Genomic DNA, 24,499 nt, shown 5'->3' on the forward strand with positions numbered 1-24,499 from the left:
GCGAGCTCCTGCCCCAGGCCCTTTGCACCTGCCATTCTCTCTGCCTCAATGCTCAACCCTCCCTGTGTTCAGAGGCTTCCTCTGACCATCCTTCTGAAAACCACTCCCGGTCACTCTGTATCCTCACTTGGCTTTATTTGACAACCTATTTATTTGTTTGTACTTGCCCTGATATCACTTCCAGGGAGCAGGCAGGGCCTGGTTCTTCTTTGCCACTGGGTTCCCAGTGCTGGATCGCTGCTTTGCTCAGGGATGTTTTCCTGCTCCATCACTCCTGACTCTCTGCCCCTGGGGGCTGGACCACAGCCCCCACCAGCCCAGGTCCACCTGGCATAGGGGGCTCTTCAGTGCATTAAGCACTGAGAGGAAACATGCCACACACAGCCTGTGGGATGCAGCTCTCCATTCCCATGGTGCCCTTCCTTTCTGATAGGTCCTCACCTGGTGTGGGAGAGCGCATAAGAGCGCAGATTCTGGAGTGAGACTGGGATTCCAGACCTCCATAGTTGCATGGTCTTGGGTGTGTTTTTGAGCCTTTCTATGCCTCAGTTTCTTCATCTGTAAAATGGAGATAATAGTATCTTCCATATAGGATTGTTGTGGGGGTTAAATGAGTTAATACAACATCAGGCAGGTAAGGCAGTCCTTGGCACTTGGCGAGCTCCCTGTAAGAGTCTGCTATGGCCACTGTTTTCTTTGGATTCCTTCCCTTCCTGTGTGGAGGGTTCTGCTCACATGCCAGTCCCCATCCCTCTTTCTTCTGTCCAGCCAACCCTCTTGGGGGTTCAGACCACATTCTCTCCCCTCTCTGATGGCCCTCACTCCCTCTGTGTGGTCTGAGAGTCTTTAACCAGGAGGCTGAGTAGGTGGGTGGTCCAAGTGATCTTCTCACCTTCCAAGCCTCAGTTTCCTGGTCTGTAAGAAGAGGCTGAGCTGGCTCTCAGCTTGTGTGTTTGATGAGACGTAACTCGGCACGTTCTGGACACAGCAGATGCGCAGTGAAGCGTGGTGGCTTTTGTTTATGAACTGGCCTCCTCGCACCCCTCCCCTTCCTCCGAGCCCCCATTTCCCCCAGCCGTCCATTGCGTGACCCTCCGATGTGCCCAGTGCCCCCAGAGGGCACCCAGGAAAGACTTGAGGACTGAATCAGTCACACTGTGGCGAAGAATCGTGGAGCCTTACATTCTGTGAACTTACTCCTGTGACATATCAGTATTTTGTTGAAATTAGTTTGGCTAGCAGGATATTTCTTTACATAAAAGCGCGTTGGTTCCCTGCACCCGGGGTGCTGAGCGCTTTGCATTCCCTCACGCGGTGCTCTCAGTGAGTGCCAGGACGGCCCCTTTCTCGTCCCCATTGTGCAGATGAGGAGACAGGTTTGGAGAGTCTAAGCAACTCAGCTCATCTCTCTGTGCCTCCTAGTGAGTTTACTTGTCCTTTCTGCTCCCCCGCCCCCACTGTCGCTGCTGGGTTTCTCCTGGGCCTTGAGGCCTTGAGCCCTGTGAATGCACTTGTGTGTACTTCCTCTGAGCACTTTCTGAGGCTGGGGCCACGGGACATTGCAGGGCTGCCTCTTACCCAGCAGACACAGCAGGCACAGTACCTGGGGCCACACGACCTTTAGGGGCTCAAGAGTGTTTAACTTCGTTCACAACTGGGGAAAATAAATGAACTTTTAGGTCAAAGAAAGCATTTTACTGTATAATGTTAATATATGAGGAACCTGTGAATGTGTTATGTCACGTGGCAAAAGGGACTCAAGGTTACAGGTGCAATGAAGGTTGCTAGTCAGCTGACCTTAAAATGAAGAAGTGACTCTGGATTTTCCGGGTGGACCCAGTGTCATCACAAGGGTCCTTAAAAGTGGAAGAGGAAAGCAGAAGAGAGAACCAGAGACATGGCAGCATGAGAAGGTGTCCACTGCTGCTGGCTTCGAAGATGGAGGAAGGGGCCACGAGTGGGAATGTAGGCGGCCTCTAGAAGCTGGAAAATGTGAGGAAACAGATTCCCTTCAAGAGTTTCCAGAAGAAACACAGCCCTGCCCACACCTTGATTTCAGGATTTCTGACCTCCAGAATTGTAAGATAATACATGTGTGTGCTTTACGCCACTAACTTTGTAGTAATTTTAGAGCAGCCATAGAAAACTAATAGTACCCATGGTGGCCAAAGTGCCTAGGGTCCCCAGAAGTCCTCCCGTGGCCTGGCTGTGCCACCCCATTGTTCTCTGATGCGAGTTCAGGCTGTGTTAGACATCTCCAGCTGTAGGCAGCGCTGGCCTGGTAACTCCAGGCGCAACACACATTATAACGGAACCGAATCGGGGCCAATTCTCTCTCTATTCCTGGGATTTTCGAGAGCCATTTCTTTGGTTCCTTTTTTCCTGGTCTCTCGAGTGACCCTTTCGTATTTGAGGGACTTCAAATACCTACTTTTTACTTTTAGTTCTTTGCAGTGGCGCTTCTTAACTAGGAACTGCTTTACCCCAATGTATCGAAGTTGGCCCCCAAAATCACATTTCCCCCCCCTCTTTTCCTGGTAGACATTTTTACTGGAGGTAATGGAAAATAGATAATATTTCTAAGTTTATAACATTCCCTCCTATGGGCTGCATTCTCAAAAAGCCATAGTAATCAGTCCAAAGTGAAAAATCCAATAAATTGATGGGCTGGTTTTTCAGTGTCCAACATTTGGCAGTGCTGAGAATGTGGCGGACCATTTCACTCTGCTTGTTTGCGGCAGAGAGAGTGGGGGGAGAGTGAAAATGAGTATGTACCTAAGTTCTTGAGTGTTGTGCGTGCCCACGCTTATTCTTTCTTTCTTTTTTCAGTTACAGTTGACATTCAGTATTATTCTATGTTAGTTTCAGGTGCACAGCACAGTGGAGACATTTATATAATCTACGAAGTGGTCTTCCCGTACCCATGCCTGCTGTGGAAAACACGTAAAGCTTTTTCTTCCTTTATTGTTTCTCGAAGCTACTAAAGGCAAGATTAGACCTCTGGGGAGCAGCGGTTTTGCCCAGAGTTACGAGTTGGCCACAGTCAGGATTTCAGCCTGTGAGCTTTATCCAGGAGGTTCTGGATAGGAAGACGAAGCTGCCAGCTTCCTCAGAGTTCAACAGAAAATTGGCCTAAAAACTAGGAGAGATTCTGGCCTCTTCCTTCTCTGACTGAAAAGGGATTGAATAGTGCTTTCCCTACATGTATGAGAAGTGGACAACACCCAGTACTATTCGCAACTGTGGGGTTTTTAACGGTCTATTGGGTTGACTGACTTCACTCATTTGGCCATGTCAGATAGTGTGCGCCGAAGCTGATGGTGGTTGTCTGCGAGGATTTGGGGAGGTTTTCTCTCTTGTAAAGTGGAGGGAGAGAAGAATCTGACTGGCAAGACCAATAGCTGTGAAACTCCAGAGTGGTAGAGACCCCCCAAGGGGCACCTCAGGTATCCACCCAGAATTAATTCTTTGCGATTTGAGCAACTCATGTTTTTCCGAACTATTCCCTTGTCACTTTGCTTAGAGTACTTTTTGCTGTGTAAAATTTTTTGACTTTTGTGTAGTTAACATAACCAGTCTCGTAAGGTTTATTGCTTACTTAGAAAGAGACCTTGCTCTTTCTAAAGATTGAAGTGATTTCTTCCATATTTTCTTCTAGTACTTTTATGGTTTCCATTTTTACATTGAAATCTTTGAGCCCTATGGAATGTATTTTGGTATGGGGTGTATGTAAGAGGTCAAACTCTTTCTACCCTCAAATGGCCACCAGGATGTCCCAACATTATTATGTGACCCATATTTTCTCCAACTGCTATGGTCTAAATGTTTGTATCCTCCCAAAATTCATATGTTAAATCCTCATACCTAATGTGATGGTATTTGGGAGTTGACCCTTTCAGAGGTGATTAGGTCACGAGGGTGGGGTCCTCATGGTCGGAATCAGTGTCCACATAAAGGAGGCCCCATAAAGCTCCCTAACCCCTTCCATCGTGTGACGCCACAATGACAAGTCTGCCACCCAGAAGAGGCCCATCACATGGGCCATCATGCAATTACACTGGGCCCTGATCTCGACTTCCAGCTTCCAGAACTATGAGAAATAAAATTTTGTTATTTATTAGCTACCCAGTTCATGGCGTTTTGTCATAGCAGCCTGAAGAGACTAAGATACCAACTGCAGTACCCTCAACAGGGTATTCTAAGTTTCTGTTTACTTCTGGACTTTTAATTCCGTCCCATTGCTCTGCCCTCATGTGCCACTATCACACTGCCATGCAGGTACCACAGCGTGGGCTGTTTTACCATCTCGTACATCTAGTTCTTCCTCCTCATTAATGTTTTCAGAACTTTTCCTGGATATTCTTTTTCATATGAACTTTTCAATAAGTCCAAATTATCCCCAAAAAGGAATTTGGGAGATATGTTAGAGGGGATTGACTTAACTTGAGTGGTTAATTGTGGGAGAACTGACATCCCTGAGATGAGTGTCTTCCTCTATAAGAACATGGGGTCAGCTTTTCTACATGTTCAGATGTTCCTTTTAACTCTTTGCAGTTTTGTTTTTTTATTTTTTTTGTTTCAGTAAGACCATGTGCATTTCTATGTTGACTGTATGCTTTTGTAAGATAGTATTTTCCTGAGTGGTCTTGCAGTTAATGTGTATTTTAGCAGTCCTATGGAACAGGTGTGTAATGGAATCTCAGCATGGTCATAATGTGCATTTCTTTAGTAGCTGATGATGTTGAATGTCTTTTCATGTGCTTATTTGCCACCTGTATATCCTCTGTAGTGAAATGTGTCTTCATGTCTTTCGTTCATGTTTTAACTGCTTCTTTTTTTCACTCTTTAATTTTGAGAATTCTTGATAAATTCTAGGTACATCTTTTGTCAGTTATGTGGTTTGCAAATATTTTATCCCCATTGGTAGCTTTTCCTTGACCCTCTTCACATTACCTTCTCAGAGGAAAAGTTTGTAATTTCAATCAAATCCAATTTATTGATTTTTTTTTCTTTTATGGATTGTACTTCTGGTGTCATGTCTAAGAACTCTTTACTAAGCTCTAGATCCCAAAGATTTTCTCTTATATTATCTTCTAAGGTTTTATAGTTTTACGTTCTACATTTAAATCTCTGATCTAATTTGAATTGTTATATAAAGTGTTAGGTTTCGTGATATATAATTAATTATATGATTTACAATGACACATCTCATCAAACCTAATAATATATAATTGCCCATGGATCTATAATTTTTTTGCCTGTAGGTATATAATTGCTTGAGCACCACTTGTTGAAAAGACTCCACCATTGAATTGTTTTGCACCTTTATTAGAAATCAGTTGGCCATATTTCTGTGGATTTATTTCTGGGTTCTCTGTTCTGTTCCACCAATCTGTGTGTCTGTCTCTCCCCCAAACCACACAGTCTCGATTACTATAGCTATATAATGTCTTGAAACTGGATAGATAGATTTGTCCCACTTCATTCTTTTTCAAAATGGTTTTAGCTATTCTGGTTCCTTTGCCTTTCTCTATCCATTTTAGAATAATCCTTTTTATATCTATAGAAAATCTTACTGCAATTTAATAGGAATTGCCTTAAACATGTATATCAGTTTGGGGAGAATTGACAGGCCATGAACACAGAATATTCTCCCATTTATTTAGATCCTCTTTGATCTTTGATCTCTTTCATCAGCATTTTATGGTTTTTAGCATACAGATCCTGTAAATGTTTTGTTAGATGCAGGCAGACCTCAGAGATACTGAGGGTTTGGTTCCAGACCGCCACAATCAAGCGAGTATTGCAATAAAGCGAGTTGTAATCTTTTTGCTGGTGGAGGGGTCTTGCCTTCAATTTGTAAAAAACGCAACATCTGTGAAGTGCAATAAAGTGAGGTACAATAAAGGAAGGTATGCCTGTATACATCTAAGAATTACATCTCTTTTGAGCAATTGTGAATGGTATTGTTTGCTAATATTTTATTTAGGATCTTTGCATCAATATTCATATGTGACATTAGGCTGAAGTTTCCTTTTTGTGAGCATTCTTTTCTGGTTGCTAGTGTCAAATATTCCAAGTGAGGGAAGATTTCTTTCATTTTGTATGCTTTGAATACATGCAGGCATAAGATTTCAGGGGGGCTGGTTTGGGGAGGCTGATGAGGGGCCCTTTGCTGACTGCCTCTGTCCTGTAGTACTCAGGCTGTTTAGATTTTCTGTCTCTTCAGGTCGGTTTTGATAAATTCTATTGTCGTAGAAAATTTGTGATTTCAAATATATTTATGTTTGATTCAGCACCATAGTCTCTTAAAGATTCTTTTAACTTCTACCGATCAGTAATTATTTTCTCAGTATTACTTTTATTTTAAATATTTGTGCTCTGTCCCTTTTTTCTGCATCAGGTTACCTACTGGTTTACCTACTTTATAAATTTTTTCACTTTTTTAAAGAACGAGCATTCCGTGGAATTATTTAGTAGTTTGGCTAGTGTTCTGTTTTTGCATTCATTCATTTCTTTTTTGAGAATTGATTCTTTCCCTTTGCTTTTTCTTAAGATTTATTTTATTGTTCTGTTAACTTCCCGAGTTGAATACTTAATGCATTTATTTTTCTCTCTCTTATTTAGTGATGTAAAATTGAGAGTGTTGATTAAATGGAATAAAACCAGTAACCTAATTAGAACTGTGTCTGGCGGGTAGTTGGCACCTAGGAGGTGCTCATAATTACACTCTGATTATATGCTGATTCCCGGAGCTAGGTGAAGCTATGTCATAGACAGCATCCCAGAAGATGCAGCTGAAAGAAAATGCAAGGAAAACCGCGAAGCTCTTTCTACCCTGTAGAGCCATTTCTGCGGCAACACACCAGCTCTTAAAGACCTCACATTCTGCAAAGTCATGCACTGAAAATAATAGAGCTTATTTGAGCAGAAACCCAAGTAACCTGGAACCAGAGCACAACTAACTCTGACAATAGTCTGGATAAAAATATCAGCATAGCCCAAAACATCGTACATCTTCTACTCAAGGACATAAAGGGCCCTGCGTTTAACAAGAAGGTAAAGTCAGCGTGGAAAGGTTGAGGCTGCTGCATCGTGCTTAGGGAACAAGGTTAGAAGGGCATCGTAGTCAGAAGGCAAGGTGGGGTTAGCAGCTGCAAACTCTGGTGAAATGTGATGCCAAAAGTGAAGGCTGTGGCTCATTACCTTTTGTTTGTTTCTTTCGTGCAAAGATAGTAAATAACTCTGCAATAAACACTTCCAAGTCAGAGCATGGGGCACATGGAGAGGAAGGAGCTGGGAGGGTGGGCCGTGTGCTCTGTGCTGGAACCATCCGTGGCCTGCTGCGTTCAGCTGTGTTAGTCTGTCTTCCACTGGCTGCTGTAACCTGGTGATTCAAACATTAACGTGCTGGGAAACCATCGTGTATGAACCAAGGTGACTTCGGCTTTGTACTGGCATTATTCCCCTCTCTCTTCTCTAAGCAGTACATATATGCACACAATGAATATGTAACACATGGTGTGAGAGGCCTACGTGAAGTCTAGCCAGTGGATTCTCCATATTATGACGTGTATTTGGAATCGTGGTCAGGGCACTGTTTATATCCAGAAAATAAATGTTTTCCCCTCAGAATCCTCTACCCAGAAGCGTCTGGTAGGTGTCCAACCATCTCGGCAAAACTTTCCAAACCATGTTAGGGAATTTTGACTTGGGAGCAAAGGAGACTTTCAGATGGGAAAGCATATGACGTCTCTGGGTGCACATTCTTCCACGTTGCCCTGGTCTCTTCTACTCGTACTGGCAAAATGGCAGCCAGTTGAGTTCCTGAGTCTTTGCTGCCTCATGCCATTCAACACTGGAAAATGTCACATTTCACTACAAAACAGCCATGATGACAATAATTACCATGTGTTGAGCTACTTGAGTAGTACACGCATTGTATGTGTTAACTTTGTTCCTTACCACATCTGTGGAAGTCAGGGTTTAGCCATTTACTCTTCGAGAGCTGCAAGTGCCAGAGGTGGCATAGTTAGGACGTGGCAGAGCAAGTGCTTTTGCTTCCAGGATGCCATCCAGCTCCAGGAATTGTCCCTGGCAGCTCTGTTCATTCCCTCTCAAAGCTCCAGCTGGCTCAGAACATATGAGTCTCGTGGTATGGATTGTGTTCACTTGATACCATCTTTCATGCCTGGTAGGAAGCTTCCAGTTTTCGACCAAGACCTCTCACTTTTTGGGAGAGACTTTTCTTACTATACTAGCTTCAGTCCAGGTGGAGGGAGTAGTTGAGCCCATGGTTTTTCTAACCATTTTTAAAAGTTAAAATCTTTGCAAAGTTTCACAGTATCCATTATTTTTCTTCTTTGTAAACAACCTACTGATTTCCAGTTTTTCTTTAAAGTCTACCTCAAAAATAACATTAGCACGGCCAACAGAGTAGTCAGTTGGCAATATGCTTAGAGCACAAGGCAAGCAATGGGAAGTGAAAAGCAAAATGCTTTCCAGTTTTACTCAAATAAAATTCCACTGACTTTCTCTCCAGAGTCACATAGTAAAATGTAAGCTCTTAAAAGAAAAAAGAAGCTCTGCTTTTAAATCCTCCTTTGAATTTATAACTGAAATATGAATTGGCCTCAATTCTTGCATGCATTGGAAGACAATGACCCTGAATTGGGTTGAAAAATTGAGAAAGTGCCTGAGGAGGGAAGCAGAAATGAGAAAGAAATACGAGGGTTTATTTTTCAATGAACAAATCGTGTGTGTAGTTTAAAAAATCAGGTATCACTACTTTTAATTAAAAATAGTAGCTCCTATTCTACCTGTTGTCCCAAGGCAACTACTACAAACCATTTAGCTGTTTCTTCTATTTTATTTTTCTTAATCCATGTATTTCTGAACAAAATACTTTTAGTACTGTGTCTTGATTCTTTTAAATTAGTTATTATCTGTTGGTTTTTTACCATAAAAGGTGAGAATTTAAGTCTCTTATTGACATACCTCCAACACACACACACACACACACACACACACACACACGCGCTCACACACTCTCTCTGTCTATCTCTCTCTATGTGTCTCTGTCTCTCTCCTCCCTTCCTCCCAAAGGAGTTACAGTATCAAGTTTAGGTAAATTGGTATTGAATTTTTGCATTATGATCATTGTAGAACCATTATTTAGAGCTGGGTCACCTGGTGTACTATAATTACATTTCCTTTCCTGGGCAACTTTTTTGCTTTTACTGGAGGTGATAATCAGTTCTTTTTAATGCTTTGCTTGGTTTTATAGGTACCTCTCACTAAGTCCATTCCCTAATTCCATTCCATGGATGGGAAGCTAAGGGCCTAGCCAGAAAACCACAACCACAGAAATCTAAGTCACCCTGCCCACCCCAACACACCAGCCTCACTCCCAAAGTGGACATTAGAGTTCAAATAAACATTAAGATGGGAAACATTCTTTCCCATCTGACAAATCAGTGTTTGACTTCATGGTCCACTTACCACAGTTGAAGTTTCCCGGTGTTTCTGAAAACATTTGGCTCCTTCTACGCAATGTTAAACGCCGTGTTCTACAAGGAGGAGCACTCTGTTCTTTACCCATTGTGAGCCCAACTGGCAAGAATAACTAGGTCATCCTACTGGCCACTGGCGACTTCTAGAAACCCTTCCATTTCCAGCGCAATTCTCGATGTGCTCTTCTGAGCGCTCCCCAAACCACATGAGTATTCCATTGCACTGTGGAATGCTGACAGGCCGTGGGCAGTACTACCAATTGTATTTGACTGGGAAGATACCCCATGTCTGCATGTACAGTAGTGGTTCTCAACTAGGGCTGATTTTGCCCTCCCCAAGGGACATTTATCAGTGTCTGGAGACATTTCTGATTGTTGTGACTGGGGAGTAGGGTGCTACAACGGGGGTGGGGATGGGAATCTAATGGGTATAATGGATAGAGGCCAGAGATGCTGCTAAACATCCTAAAATGCACAGGACAGCCCCCCACAGCAAAGAGTTATCCAGCCCCAAATGCCAGTAGGGCTGAGGTCGAGAAATCCCACCCTAAACAATTCAAAACAAGACGGTAATTCTCCATTTGACTTGTTCAAAACTATTTCGTGGAAGGGGTAAATGTCACTGGCAATTTGTGAGGGAGGAAAATGAGACACAGACTTTTCAGGGGCTTATGGCATTTAAATACCCCCAAAGGTTGGTGACTGATCTGGGGATACTACAATTCTGTATTAGAGGCTAGGGAAAAGAGGAGTATAACGAAGACCAATGGATGGGATACTGGAGCATCCAGGTATAGAGAAATAAGAATGATCTGATCCTTTCCTCCTGCCCACCTAGTTAGCAAGCCACATCAATAATGATACATTTGGCTTGTTCGTAAAGTAAGGTCACGTGTGTGGAAGTACTTTGTAAACTGAAGTGCCGTATGAATTACTATTAGAAAATGTGGGTATAGTTGCTCTTTCAAAGAAAGAAAAAATTACGTATTTATAAGAAATTAGAAAGGCAAAGATTTAGGTGTTTTTTTTTTCCTTAAGATATGTCTTTAAGAGATGAATGTAGCATCTTTACATACACCCCTTCACAAGAATTGATTGTAGCATCTTCTTGTATAGAAGCCTATTGTGCACTGTTCAAATAAATATTTTGCCTTTCCAATTATGTAATGTTTGATGGATACAAAAGAAATGATGTAATAGATATGCAAGGTATTAAGCATTACAATAAAAACCAACACTCATGAACCCACTACGCAGCTGAAGAGCGAGAAGTTTGCCAAAACTGTTGAAATGATCTACCCGCTCTTCCCTGATCCCACCTATGTGCTTCTGTCTCAGAAGTGGAACCATTCTCCTTGTTGGGGGTTTATTATTCCCTTGCCTTTTAAAGTCCTATCATGTATGTATCATACATGTAAAACAATTATCTTTCTTGAGATTTATAAAACTGCTTTTGTACTTTATGTAGCTTTTGAAACTTGTCTTTTCCCACTCAACATTATGCTTAAAAGGATAGTTTGTGTTGTTGCCTGTGGTTGTAGTTCATTCATTTGTACTGCTACTTAACATTATACCAACCACCATTTATCTATTCTTCCCTAACCATAATAGGGTTGAACTTCTCTTTTCCTAGGTTTAGTTGCCATTTGAGTTACCTTTACTGTGAAATACTTGTCATGTTTCTCCATTTTTTTTTGTCTCATTGATTTATAGAATTCTGAAAATACTTTCTAAATATTAATCCTTCTGTTAGCTAAATGTGCTCAAAATATATTCTCCCAGCTTAAGGTTTCTCTTACTGGCTTCTTTATGATGTCTTTTGAAAAGCAAAAGTTTTAAATTTTAAGGTAGTTCAATTTATTCATCTTTTATAGTTAGACTGATTCTCTTCTATAGAAAACCCTTCCATACCTCATGGTTATGAAGTAATTCTCCCATAGGTTCTGTAATTTGTTTTAAGTTTTAATTTTCACATTTAAGTAGTTAATCCATTCAGTAATGGTTTTTGTGAATGATGTGAAATATAAGGTCCAGTTTCAGTTTCTTTTTATATTAATACCCAGTTGCCTTGAGACCATTTATTTAATAGTTCATTTATTTTCCATTCATATGCAAGACATCTCTACCAAGTTCATATATGTGCATTGGTCTTTTCTGGGCTCTCAATTTTGTTTCATTTATAAATTGTCTATACGTCTATTATCACTGTCTTATTAAAGCTTTAAAATAAGTTCTAATATCTCGATAGGGCAATTTCCTCCCAGTCTTTCTTCTCATAAAATATTATGATTATTTTCTTCCATATAAATGTTAGTATCTCAGTTTGTCAAGTTTCTTTAATATTGGGATTTCTTTGTGAGAATTGACATGTTTATAATATTTTTTTATCCATGAACATGGTATAGCTTGCCACTTATTTATGTCTTCTACAATGTCTTTCAATAAAGTTTTTTTCCATAAACAGCTTATACATATTTTGTTCATTGTATTCTAAGTACCTTATTTTTTATTGCTGTTATATAGAATTCTAATTAATTTTTGTGTAGTAAGCTTATGTCCAGTCATCTTGCTGAACTCTTTTATCAAGTCTAATAATATTTCTAGTTTCTTTTGAGTTGTATTTATAGACAATTAAGTTCTTCGGGATCTAAGTTTGTTGCTTTTCTTTTCTTCTACTGCTTCTTTCTCATGGAGAATGTTTTCTTATGTGTTTAATGATTTGTTAAAACTGTGAATTCCTATGTAATTGTAATCCATGAAACCTCTGAGAGCCTAAATTGAAGACTCTTCTTTGGAGAAGACTTGTGTGTGCTTCTTTTGGGAACCCAGTGGACACTAGTATTCTGAAACCATTTCGGCCTCCTTTAAGGGTCCAGGAAAAAGTCCCTGGTTCAACTTCCCTACCTTTTGTTTTTCCAGGCTTAGTGCTTTGGTCCCAGCGCACTGTTATATGCATTATTCCGTAAGGCAACTCGTGTGTGTGTGTGTGTGTGTGTGTGTGTGTGTGTGTGTGTATTTTTTTTTCAGTTCACAGCTGTTTTTTTGAGTGTGCCCCCCCCCTTGGAGATTTCTTTTGCTTGCTTGCATGCCTACTGATGGTTTAAAACATTTGTTTGTTTCAGTGTAACCAGGATCTTATACTGTAACAGAAGGCTCTGTAAGCATTTAGGCTGCCATTTTGTTGATGGTGGACATTCTTGGTTTTTATTGAAACCAAATTTACATCAGGTACTAAAATATGCATATATGAATGTGTTCCAATATATTTTTTTTTGTAGCCCACCTTCTCTGTTTTCCTAATCTGAAAGAAGGCTGGATTAGTAAGAAGTGTGGTATCTTATACATGCAGAGGGTTGTTTTCTGGTTTGGTTTTTATTTCTGTTTTAAGAGAGAGAGCAGGCTAGCGTCAGCATAGCCTCTCCCTCATTCTGCAGTCAGAAAGTCTTTGACACAAATACTTCTTTACTTGGGCTGTATTGCTTTGAGTTGAAATCTCTAGTCACAGAGAATTAAATGTCAAGGTGGTTCTGTGATGTGGAAAAATCTCTCTGAGGGAAGTGGAAAAAAGCCACAAAGGGCTGTGAATTTCAAACCTTCCCCGAGGATCAGGAGACCAGGAATCATGGACATTATAGCTCTGATCTTTGAAGCTGGCTCTCTTATAACAATGGATGTGCCTGTCATGAAAGAACAAAATATGCAGGTTTTATGTTTGATAAGGAGTATATTGCATTCATTAACCTACCCCCTGCCTCCTTCATTCCTCTGAGCCACACACCGTTTCTTTGTCCTCCCTCAACTTCTTGTACTTGCCTCAGCACAGCACTTAATCATATTCTCTTGAAATTTCCAGTTTACTCCCCTGTCTTTTTCATTAACCTGTAAAAACCTTGAGTAAAGAGATTATATACAATTTACCTTTGTATTCGCAGAAGCTGGCACGATATTTGTAATACAGTCGCCACAGGGTTAGGAGCAGGACTTAACACATTCCGTGTCACTTTAATTTTTACATGTGGCTAGAACTTTCAGGAACAATTCAATCCTCCCACAGCATTGCTGATTGGCAAATACCTCTTCTATCACCCTGGATTATGAACCTTCTTAATTTTAATTAAGATTTAATTAATTAATGCTTAATTTCTTTATGGCTGTAATAGATTGTTACCATCACTAGGGTACAAAGGGTTAAACTTGAAGTGTTTGGAGGTAGCATCTGAATTACATTCACAGTTCAACTAGTAATTTTATATGTTGGTATAGCACTTGATAAGATATTAATTATGATAGTATCATTCGTATTAAGAGCTCAGATTTATGGAGCAATTATTATGTTCCAGGCACAATGCTCATTCACTGTGCAAAGACGCAGAGTTGTTACCTCACCTTACAGCTGGAGCTCAGGTCACATGACTCTCACACAGGTCGCAGCTAGTAAGTGGAAGAACGAAGATTTTACTTGGGGCTTCTTGACCTCAAAGCCTAAGGTCTTAACCAATGTACTATAACACCTCTCAATTTATAAATTAATACATAATCTTCTTGTAGGTATCTTTATTATTTTCAGAAGTTTAGGCATCTTGCCAAGTTTATACACATGCGGTAACACTGGATTTGAGCTGAAGTAATTAGCATTCGTTTCTTTACTCATACTCTATTGTACATTTACTAAATGCACAACAGTATATTCAAAATGTGTGTGTGAACAAAATAATGCCGCAGAAGCCAATCAAGTCAAAATTGTAAAGAAAATAAGTGTCAACCTAGAATCCCCAGCAAAGATATCATTCAAAAATGAAGATTAAATAAAGTCATACTTAGGCAATAAAAACTGAAAAACATTATTGCCAGCATATATAGTTTAAAAGAAATATCACAGAGAGTTCTTCAAGCAGAATGAAAATGATCCTAGATGGAATGTAGAAATACAAAATTAAATGAAGAGTACCAGAAAGTGTAAATAAGTCGATTTATAAATATTAACTGTATAAAAACAATAGTAATGTCTTATTAAACTGAAGATATATAGAGAATTGAAAATGAATTACAAAATAATGCAAAAGATAGACAGGTAAATGTATTTAAAGTGTTGCATGGTTCTAGAATCATCATGGAAGTGGTAGAAATTATAATTTAAATGAGACTAGTAACTAAAAGATGCATATTGTAATCGTTAGGGTAATTATAAAAAGAATAGTGTGAGTGTACAACTAGTAGTTATAATAAATGGCATACTTTATTATTTCATCTTAATAAAGAGAAAATCAAATAAGAATATTTGATTATCAAATAAAATATCAAAAAAAAGAAAGAAAGAAAAGAAAAACAAGAGATGGGTCAAATAGAAAACAAATAGTAAGACGATAGGTATAAGTCTAAATATAGCAGTAATTACATTACATTTAAATGAACTATATTCTTCAACAGAAGAAGAATATCATCAGACTAAGAAAACTGAACTGTATGCTATTTAGAAAAGACACACTTTAAATTTAAGGAGACAGAAAGTTAAAAGTAAAAGGATGAAAGAGAATATATCATATAAATCCTAACCAAAACAGCAAGGTTAGCTATCCTAATATCAAACAAAGTTGTCTTTAAAGCAAGAAGCATTAATAGAAATAAAAAGAGACATTTTATAATCATAAAAAAGTCAGTCTACCAGTAATATATCACAGTGGTAAATCTGTATGCACTCAATAGCATAACATGATGATAAATATATAGCAAAGATTGAGAGAACTAGGAGAAACAGATAAATTCATAATCAGATTGGCATTCTTTAACACACCTCTTTCTACAACTGACAGACTAAGCAGACAAAAAATCATTAAGGATGCAGAAGATCTCAACACAGTTCATACATTTGATCAAAATAATATGTGTGGAACATTGCACACAACAATTACGGAATTGACATTGTTTTCTAATATAAAATGCATATATTAGAAAAGAAGAAAAGACCAAAACTCAGTGATCTCTGGAAACTATACAAAAAGAATAGCAAATCAAATCTAAAGAACATGCCAAGAAGAAAATCGTAAAGAGCAGAAGTTAATAAAATATTAATTTGAGCCTTAGAAAATTGCTGATGGTCAACTGTTTTGATCTATAAAAATGGTAGTTTTATATGGTTCAATCTAAGAGGAAACAAATAATAGAGAGTAAAAGCCAAGAGATGTTGCTTTGAAAAGATTAAGAAAAAATTAATAAACCCATGGCTGATCACAAAAAGGAAAAAAATAAACTACCAGTATCAAGATTGGAAGCATAGGAGAATATCTTCATAACCTAGGGTAGGCAAAAATTTATTGAAAAGGACACTAATAGCGGAAACTGTAAAGAAAGAAATGTTTAATTGGACTATATAAAGATTAAGAATTCTCTTCATCAAAGGATAACCACAACAAGAATGAAAAAGAAGACACAAACTGGAGAACATATTAGCAATACATGTATTCAACAAAAAACTCGTGTGTAAATAGGGACAATCACTCTGGAAAACTAAGACAGCTGAACTTATGTACATGTTGTTTTCTTCTAAAAGATTTACCTCTCACATTTAGATCTACAATCCATCTGGAGTTGGTTATTGCATGGTGTGAGGTAGAAGTCAAGATACGTTGTTTTCTGTGTGGGCTTCCAATGAACTCAGGACCACTTTAAATTATTCTTTTCCTACTGCACATCAGTGACATATTTGCTAAGTCAGGGTTTTTCTCATGTTTGTTTTTTATTTTAATCAAGTATGAGTTCATTCTTTTCACTTGACAAGAGCTTCTGGATGTTTGCAACCACTGATACTTACTCACCTGGTTGACTGTGTCAGAGCAAGCATCAGTAGACATTCACTTTTCATACTTGTCTTTGGGTAGTTGATTCTTTTCATCCTTGTCTTTGGGTTGTGGTCTAGTTGCTGCCGCTCCATATCAGGTCCATGTTCAGAAAATACTGAATACAGTCTTCCAGGTTCTATCAAACCACTTTCTAATGTTATAACAGGAGAATGTGCAACTCCTGCTGTCTGGATTTTTTTTTTATTTCCACCTTATAGAAACTTTTAATTCTTGAAATGAGTCAGTACATCCAAGCTTTGGCGTCACTGCAGGAGGTCCCAGCACATTCTGCAGTGTGCGCCCTGGAGCCCCTCATTGCAAGGGGCGTAGCTATACTCTCCCATCATTTTTTTTGTAGATATTTTTCTTCAGATTAAGGAAGTTCCTCTCTAATCCTAGTTTAAGAGGAGTTTTTTTTTTTGTTTTTTTTTTGTTTTGTTTTGTTTTTTTTTAACGCAAATGGCTATAGAATGTTCTCAAATGCATTTTCTGCCATCAGAGTGATCATGATTTTTCTCCTTAGTTCTGTTTATGTGGGGAATTATATTGAATGGTTACAATTGTGGCTAAACCACCCTTACTTGTATTTCTGGAATGAAGTCCACTTGGTGGTGATGTATTACCTGTTTTTATATTGCTGGATTCAATTTGGTAATAAACTGCTTAGGATTTTTTGTATCCATTCTCATGAAAGAAACTTTTCTATAGTTTTGCTTTTTGTCATGTCCTTGTCAGATTTTGATATCGTGGTTATGCCAAATTCATAATTGGGAAATACTTCCCCTTTTCTATTTCGCGGATTTTTAAAGTGCTATTTCTTTCTAAAATGTTTGGAAGAACTCAACCAAACTTTGTGCTATCTCGTCCCTGACTCTAAGCTCCAGGGGCTTCAGCTTCCTTTTGTGTTCTCCAGAGTGCCGTGGTCTCTCCTTGCTCCATCTGTGAGATGCTTCTACTCCAACTGGGGATAAAGACACTATCAGATAATTCTAGAAAGGAATTATAAAATTACAAACAAAATTAAACTATGAAAGATAGGAACACATAAAGAAAGAAATGGACTAGATTGGAGGGTTAGGACAGGCCTACCTGATAAGGTTTGAGGTCTGAATAATTTAGAGGCAGACAAGGGATGAGAGAGGAATCCAGACAGATGGAGCAGTATGTGCAAAGGCCCTGAGGCAACAGAGAGTATCATCAGTATCCGGAATTGAAAGAAAGAGCACAGGAAACGAGAGTTAAGCGAGGGTCTGGTAGAACATGATGAAGATTCTGGTCTTAACACTAAAATGAGAGTGATATTTTAGCAGGGGGTGACATCATATTTCATTAGAAAAGTAAGCATCTGATTGCAGGATGGATTGGGGTGGGGGCAGGGCAATTTAAATACCAGGAGACCAACCGGAGGCAACTGCAATAATCCTGGCCTGAGAAAATGGCCTGGGGTAGTGGCAATGAAGATGGAGAGTTGGAAAGATTCTAGAAAGATGTGGGAGGTAAAACTGACAGAACTTGGTGATGGAGTCAATACAGGGGAGGGAGGGAAAGTGGGGTGCTGAGGATGACTGTGGGATATTGGCCTCCCTGAGTAGGTGGCGGTAACTTTTCTGAGGCAGGGACTCAGACGCCAGGTTGGCTGCTTTGAAACGAATCAGTTGGTTTGGAGCATGTTAAATTTGCGATGTCACTGAGACATGGAATGGCAAGTTCACACTGGCAGAGGCCAGCCGTTCAAAAGAGAGGCCTGAGCCACATAAACAGCTAATTACCCCTCACACGTAAGTGGTGAATTTGTCCATACATATATATATATTTTAAGATTGTGTAATTGTTCCTTGGGTGTCATTTCATTTTTCTCTCTCTCCTTTTCTTTGGAGAACTTATCTTCATTTTACTTTCTACCCCTCTCTTGATGGCTTTCCTATGCCTTCCCCAGCCCCGTCTCCTAGGGTACAGCCTTCAGCTCTGCAGGTGGTGATCTCACCTCCTGGATCACCACGGGGCATTATCAGCAGACAAACAGACAGCAAAAGGAACAGCAGTTGCAAGTCATTTGGAAATTCTTTGAATGTGAGAAACAGGTTGCTATTTTGGGCGAGGACAATTTTCCAGTGCACACGACATGAGCTGTTGCTGAGGTGTCTTTTGAAAGGCTCACTTACTGTGTCCAAATCGAAAGGCGTGGGCTTGAGCCTGTGCCCCTTAAGGAGGAACACGTTGCATAGATTCCAGCTTCCAGCGGAAATTCAGACAAAGCTGGTGGGGAGGAGAGAGAAGGAGAGGAGAAGGTTTGAGGTGAGGGTTTATTTCCAAACACATAAGAATAATTTCTGTGACAGGTGAGTTAGATGAACCAAAATGAATAGAACCAGCCGCTCTTTCTAATTAAACTTTACTGGACAGTATTGATTCAGACTGGAAACTCAGAACTTTGTTGAGATGTAACTGGATCCTGAGTCCAAGGTTTCACAGTAGGGAAAGGTTTCCAAATGCTTCAGCTGGCAGAATGTTCTGAAAGGTCAGTAAATCATGCTTAGTTCCAGTATTTTAAAAATTAAAAAGAAAGAAGCTCAGGGAGACTTTTTCTGTTGTTTAATGATTAATGTTATAAAACACCGAGGGGAACATGTGCTTTTCACATGAAGGTTGTTTATTTGCCACACCTATTAAATTGATCTCCACTCCGGGAAGTCAAATTGTGGCCACTTTACCCCAGTAATTTCTGTGCAGTAGGACGTGATGACGGGGGTCTGGCTTCGGGCCCAGCTGTCACTGGGTTGTTTCTGGGTGGTGGGGGGATCGACTACATGTTTGTGACAGCCAAGGAGAAACCCAGTGTCTCTTAGAGACTCAAGCTGTTGTTTTTGTGCTTGGTGGGATCTCGTTTGTTATGTTCCCCAATCAGTTTCCCAAATGAAATTTCTAGACCAACTTGCAACTTTTACCGAGGTTATCATGCTCTATTAAGGGACTCTATTAAGCTACTACTGTGTCTGATACAAATGTTCGTGATAAACAATTATATACATATTAGTGTATCTCCTTGTGTGTGACCAACATTTAGTGCTTATAGGGGCTAAGCATTGTCCTGCATGTTTCAAGGGTATGAAACCATTTAGTGCTCACATTCATTCTTTAAGCCCGGTACTTTCCTGATTCCCATTTTGTGGATGATGAAACGGTGGCATAGATGCTCAGTTATCTGGCCGAGGCCCAGGGAGGGTGAGCAATAGGGCCAGAGAGTGACCCAGGGCCTACTCTTCTTACTGCTATACCTCTACCTGGAACAGGTAAACAGGTGGGAAAAAAAGGTTAAAAAAAAACAAAGTGTGTAGTCCCAATGATGTTTTATTTTCTCTTAGGAGTGACTGGGTGACCTCCTATAAGGTCATGGTGAGCAATGACAGCCATACGTGGGTCACTGTTAAGAATGGATCTGAAGACATGGTGAGTCTCTGCTTCCCTCTAACCTTGGTGCCTGGCTGTGCAGGGCTCTGCAAAGACAGGCAATGTGTGTCCAGGCTGTGTTTGCACCTGGGTATTTGCTAACTCTCTGTCGACTCACATCAACCACTGAGTCTGATGGATAATGACCTTCCTTCCATGCCAGAAGTTCAGCATCAAGTAGCCCACCTTTAGGGCTCATGTAAAATTCAGAGCTTGTGGGGTACAGTCTCTTCCACAGTTTACAGGTCAGCCCCGGAAGTTGTGTGGTCCTTGGGTAAGCTGAGGCCCCTCACAGCTATTCAGTTGTAATAGTTCCCCAACTTGCTTTAATGACCCCCATCTTTCAGCTCCACAATTTGCTCTAGGTTAGCTTGTTCTGACCATGTTACTCTTTTCCTCCGGTTCTCAAGTGCATGTTCCTGACATGCTATGCAGTGTCTTGCATAATCTGACCACAGCCTCTGTTCTCTGTTTTCAACCTTCTTTCTCGTTCTTATCACCCCCCCACCCCCCCGCACACACTCCTGTGTTCCAGAAAAAGTGAGCCAGCTGCTTTTCTTCCCCTGAATTCCACCTCTGGGCTTCTCCAGCCCTTGCTGCTGCTTTTCTCTAGACTCCCTCCCATCCCTAGAGATCTAAATAGTTTTCCTTGAAGGCCAGTTCACATGGCAGCCACCTGTGTTAAGAATGGAAACGTCTCCTGGTCCTTTCCTCCCGAAAACCCAGAGCTCTGTGGCTGTCCCTTTGCCGTGGCATGAATAGATTTCAGCTATGACATCTAAGCATCACCCTCATCCCCTACAAGATGGGGGCTTCCTCAGGGCGTGGTCCAGGCCCAATTCAGCTCTCTTTTCCCCTCGATGCCCAACACCCATGTGGTATTCCTTGTGGAATGAGTGAATTACTGATCCTTTTATCCCTTGATGATCAAGCTCTAGAAGATTCTCCTTTCCCCCCTTGTGCATAAATAGATATTTGAAGGAAACAGTGAAAAGGAGATCCCTGTTCTCAACGAGCTGCCCGTCCCCATGATGGCCCGCTACATCCGCGTCAACCCGCAGTCCTGGTTTGACAACGGGAGCATCTGCATGAGGATGGAGATCCTTGGCTGCCCGCTGCCAGGTGAGGTTGTCCTTCCATGGTGAGTTTGTCCTTCCATGGTGAGTTTGTCCTTCCCCACTTCCAGCAAGCAGGAGAGCAGGTGTCTAGCCAAGACAAATGAAAATAAGCCGAGCAATCTTCTTCTTCAACAACAACAACACACCTATTGCAAAATATTTTGAAAACCTGGGTAAGCAAAAAGAAGATAGATAAAGATCTCCCTTAATCCCACTCAGAAACACCGTGAACATTTGGGGCCTCAAAGTAACATGTCAACTGTGGTGTCAAGGTTGAAAATTTACTCCACTCAAGCGAGCAAAAAAAATTACATAAAAATTTTTCAGTAACACATGTAATTGTCCTTGACTGTTCCCGCTACCCTGGGTAGAGGAGGTGGTAGAAGTTCATTTTAAACTTGACTATGTACTTGGATGCCTGTATCTTTGGATAAATGCTTGTTTCTTTAGGTTGTATTCCCCTGGTCCTATTTTCACGTGATGGTATCTGGCTGTGATCTCAGGGTGGTGGGAAGAAGGGGGCTTGAGTTCACAGGTGCTGGTGTCTGTTCTGGACAGGCTGATGTGGTCGGGCTCATGGCTGGCTCTGTCTGGCCTTTCAGAACTTACGAGTTTGTGCCCAGGTGGAGCCTGTAGGTAGCAGCCTCTTCGTCCTGATCAGACATCTCCAGGGAAGGAAAGTGTGCCCCACAATATCCCTAAGGACCTTCACTAGGACCTGCAGGAATTTCCACATTCTTGTCCCCTCACAGTCAGCCCCCAGGGAACAAGCAGCACAGCTTTGGGTAATCTCTCCTGTGCATTTTCCACCAGCGAGTCTTTCCCACTCTTGTCTAGTGTGACATCAGGTCTTGCTGCCTCTGGATTTCCCAGGCCCTCCAGCACCGCCGGGGGAAGGGCACCACCAGCTTTGATGTCCTCAGGTACCACTGTATCCATCAGGCTATTTCTATAGCCATCCCCCACCCCCGCCATGAACTTACATCGACTGCATCTTCGAAGCACATTGAATGTCGCTTATTGTTTTTCTCTTAATCCCATAATATCCCTGATCTTGCTTTGCCAACTGTGAATTTTTAGAACAGAAACTGTATTGGTGAGAAAGATGGGTCTATCTACCCACCTACTTACCCCCACACCAAATAGATCCTTTGTTATATATCCGTACTTACTAATTGCACAACCTTTTTCATGTCATTAAACCTATTAGAGACCATCTGTCTTGTGGATACCTTTATCCTGGTTCATGGACAAAATGCCACGTTTTTAATCTGCCCCTTAGAGTTGGAAATGCTCTTGTTCCCAATGTTTTGATTCTATAAAGAAGCCCACGGTGAACATCTGTGTTTCTGTGACATCGTGCGAGTCCGGGGTGGTTGTGTAAATTATAGGACTGTTCAATTATAGGATTATTGCTTAAGTGAGGTTAAAAGTGGGAACGCTAGTACGAAGGAGGTTTCAAGGCTGATCCAGAGAGAATATCGAAGGCCTGCCCGATCTCGGAGCTGGGCCTCCCTTTGTGGTTGGTTCGTCCTGGAATTACAAGCTGAGGGCCCGCCTGCTGCCGTGCAGGGCCTGCTGGGCTCTGCCAAGCATGCTGCGTCTGTGGGCACAGATGTGGGCGGTGTCTGTGAGCCCTCTGTGCCGGGCCAGGAGGCTTGCTCCCCGTGGCGCTCAGCGCAGCCTCAGTCTGTTTGCTTCAAAGAGCAGGGTCATGGTGTCTCGCTGTGGGCAGCAATTCATCTATTGTCGGGAGAGGGCAAAGGACACCCGTGAGAGTCTCATGAAATAAATATTTCCCTGTGAAGTTATTCTTTGTGTGTGTGTGTGTGTGTGTGTGTGTGTGTGTGTTTGACGTTAGGTCCTGGAGGCTCTTTAATCCTCACAAAAACAGTTACGGTGTGAAATCTGGGTGGGTTTCAAGTATGGACTTGGAATGGCTCTCAATTTTCCAACCCCAAATATTTAGGGCTATTTTTCTTCTAGAAGTTACTTAGCACTCTGCCTAGACTTTACGCATGCTGCCTGGTGGTGGTCACGTCCAAGGGCCTGGGGCAGCACACAGGGGCCTCCAAGCCTGTGTGCTCATTGCCCTGTTGTTAGCACAACCCATGTGTGCAAGCTAATGAGGTCGAAGGCAGGGATGACCCAACCAACTCAGCCATTGAAACCCAAGGTGACCTCATGGTCTGAATGTGGCGCCCAGATTCTGTTCTTCCCAGAACTCTTGTTGATGAAGTATTCATTTACTTTGCTTCTGCTTCTCTTTGTTCTGCCTTTCCATTCCTTACCAGTTTCCTGAGAACTCTCAGGTGGGGGCGGAGGAAGGTGGCGATTCTTTTTAAGACTTTGTGAATAATGTTTCCAGAAATTTCTGAACTGGAAACTGAATTACCTTACATCATGGTCTATTAATAGGACTTTTAAAGCTCAAAATTAAAAGAAAATGGGAGTGTTCTTTAATGGTTATAGCCTTTCATTTCTGCAAGATAAAAAGGTGCTAGAGACCTGTTTCATAACAATACGAATATAGTTAACACTGCTCAACTGTACTCTTCAAAAAATGGTTCAGATCTAAAGTTTATGTTGTGTATTTTACCACAGTTAAAATTATTAAAAATTCAAAAAACAATTTGTTGTTCATTTTTTTAAAAGTAAAAGTTCTCTTCTCTAAATTGGGCTGGACTTGTCCATTTTGGACTGAAGATCTACACATATCAGAAGCTGGGGAGAGCTTCTGAAGATACATTTTTAATAAGGAAGAGTTCAGGTTGACACACCCACCAGCTGAGTTCAAGGTCACCGCCTTGGTGGTTTTCAGGGATTTTGCTACTGCAAACAGCACTGCCGGGTTCTGAATAGGGCCCCGTGAGCCTGCATGCCAGTTTCTCACAGGGTGACAGGGCTGTGCCCAGGGTCCTGGAAAATGACCTTCGGGCCACGGGATGATGCTGCGTGATTCCCCATGCTGCTCTGTACCTTGTTATGAATGTGTGACTTTGCCCTCTCCGGGGACAGTCATCACCCCTTCCTCATCTTCCTGGCCACCAGGTCTGAGCGATGTCCTCTCTCTGCGCAGTGCTGAGGTGGCCGGGATTCTTGGGTTGGACTCAGAGGACCTTGTGACGGGATGTACAGAGGTCTGGGGAAAGGCCTTTATTCTCCATCAAGCACAAGGGGAGCTGCTGCAGGGCGGTGCCCCAGAGTCCTTCCTGTAGGTGGGCTGGGCCCAACTGAAGTGCTGTCTCTCCTTTCTCCTGATACATATACCCTCCCCCCGTCATAAATCACTGAAGAAATGTTTAATTGTTAGATTGCCACCTGTCTTCCTGAACTATAATACTGTTTCAGCCAGCGCTGCCCTTCTCATCAATATGTATAAGTTGGGAGAGGGAAGGCGTCACCACAGCTGCAAAGACCTTTTCAATGCATCTCTTTGCTTTGTTACCTTCCACTTGCTTCACAAAGTCAGGCCACGGTTTGAATACCCTCTTGTCCCATAAGATGGACCATTCATTTGAGCCCAGCCTGGGCTGCTGAAAAGACAGGAATCAGGTGGGTGACACAAAGTTGCTCATGGTCACCC

At 41.3% G+C, this 24,499-nt stretch overlaps 1 protein-coding gene across 1 annotated transcript in view; it reads left to right on the forward strand.

Annotated features, from left to right (window-relative positions):
* The window catches only part of CPXM2 (carboxypeptidase X, M14 family member 2), a 98,730-nt gene that overhangs the window by 44,313 nt on the left and 29,918 nt on the right, over positions 1-24,499 (forward strand). Inside the window, exons 5-6 of the mRNA XM_033131159.1 lie at positions 19,711-19,795; positions 20,767-20,917. Coding sequence (XP_032987050.1) covers positions 19,711-19,795; positions 20,767-20,917 — 236 coding nt within the window. The remainder of the gene's footprint in view (positions 1-19,710; positions 19,796-20,766; positions 20,918-24,499) is intronic.

This window comes from Rhinolophus ferrumequinum, chromosome 16 (genome assembly GCF_004115265.2).
Source record: "Rhinolophus ferrumequinum isolate MPI-CBG mRhiFer1 chromosome 16, mRhiFer1_v1.p, whole genome shotgun sequence".
NCBI lineage: Eukaryota > Metazoa > Chordata > Mammalia > Chiroptera > Rhinolophidae > Rhinolophus > Rhinolophus ferrumequinum.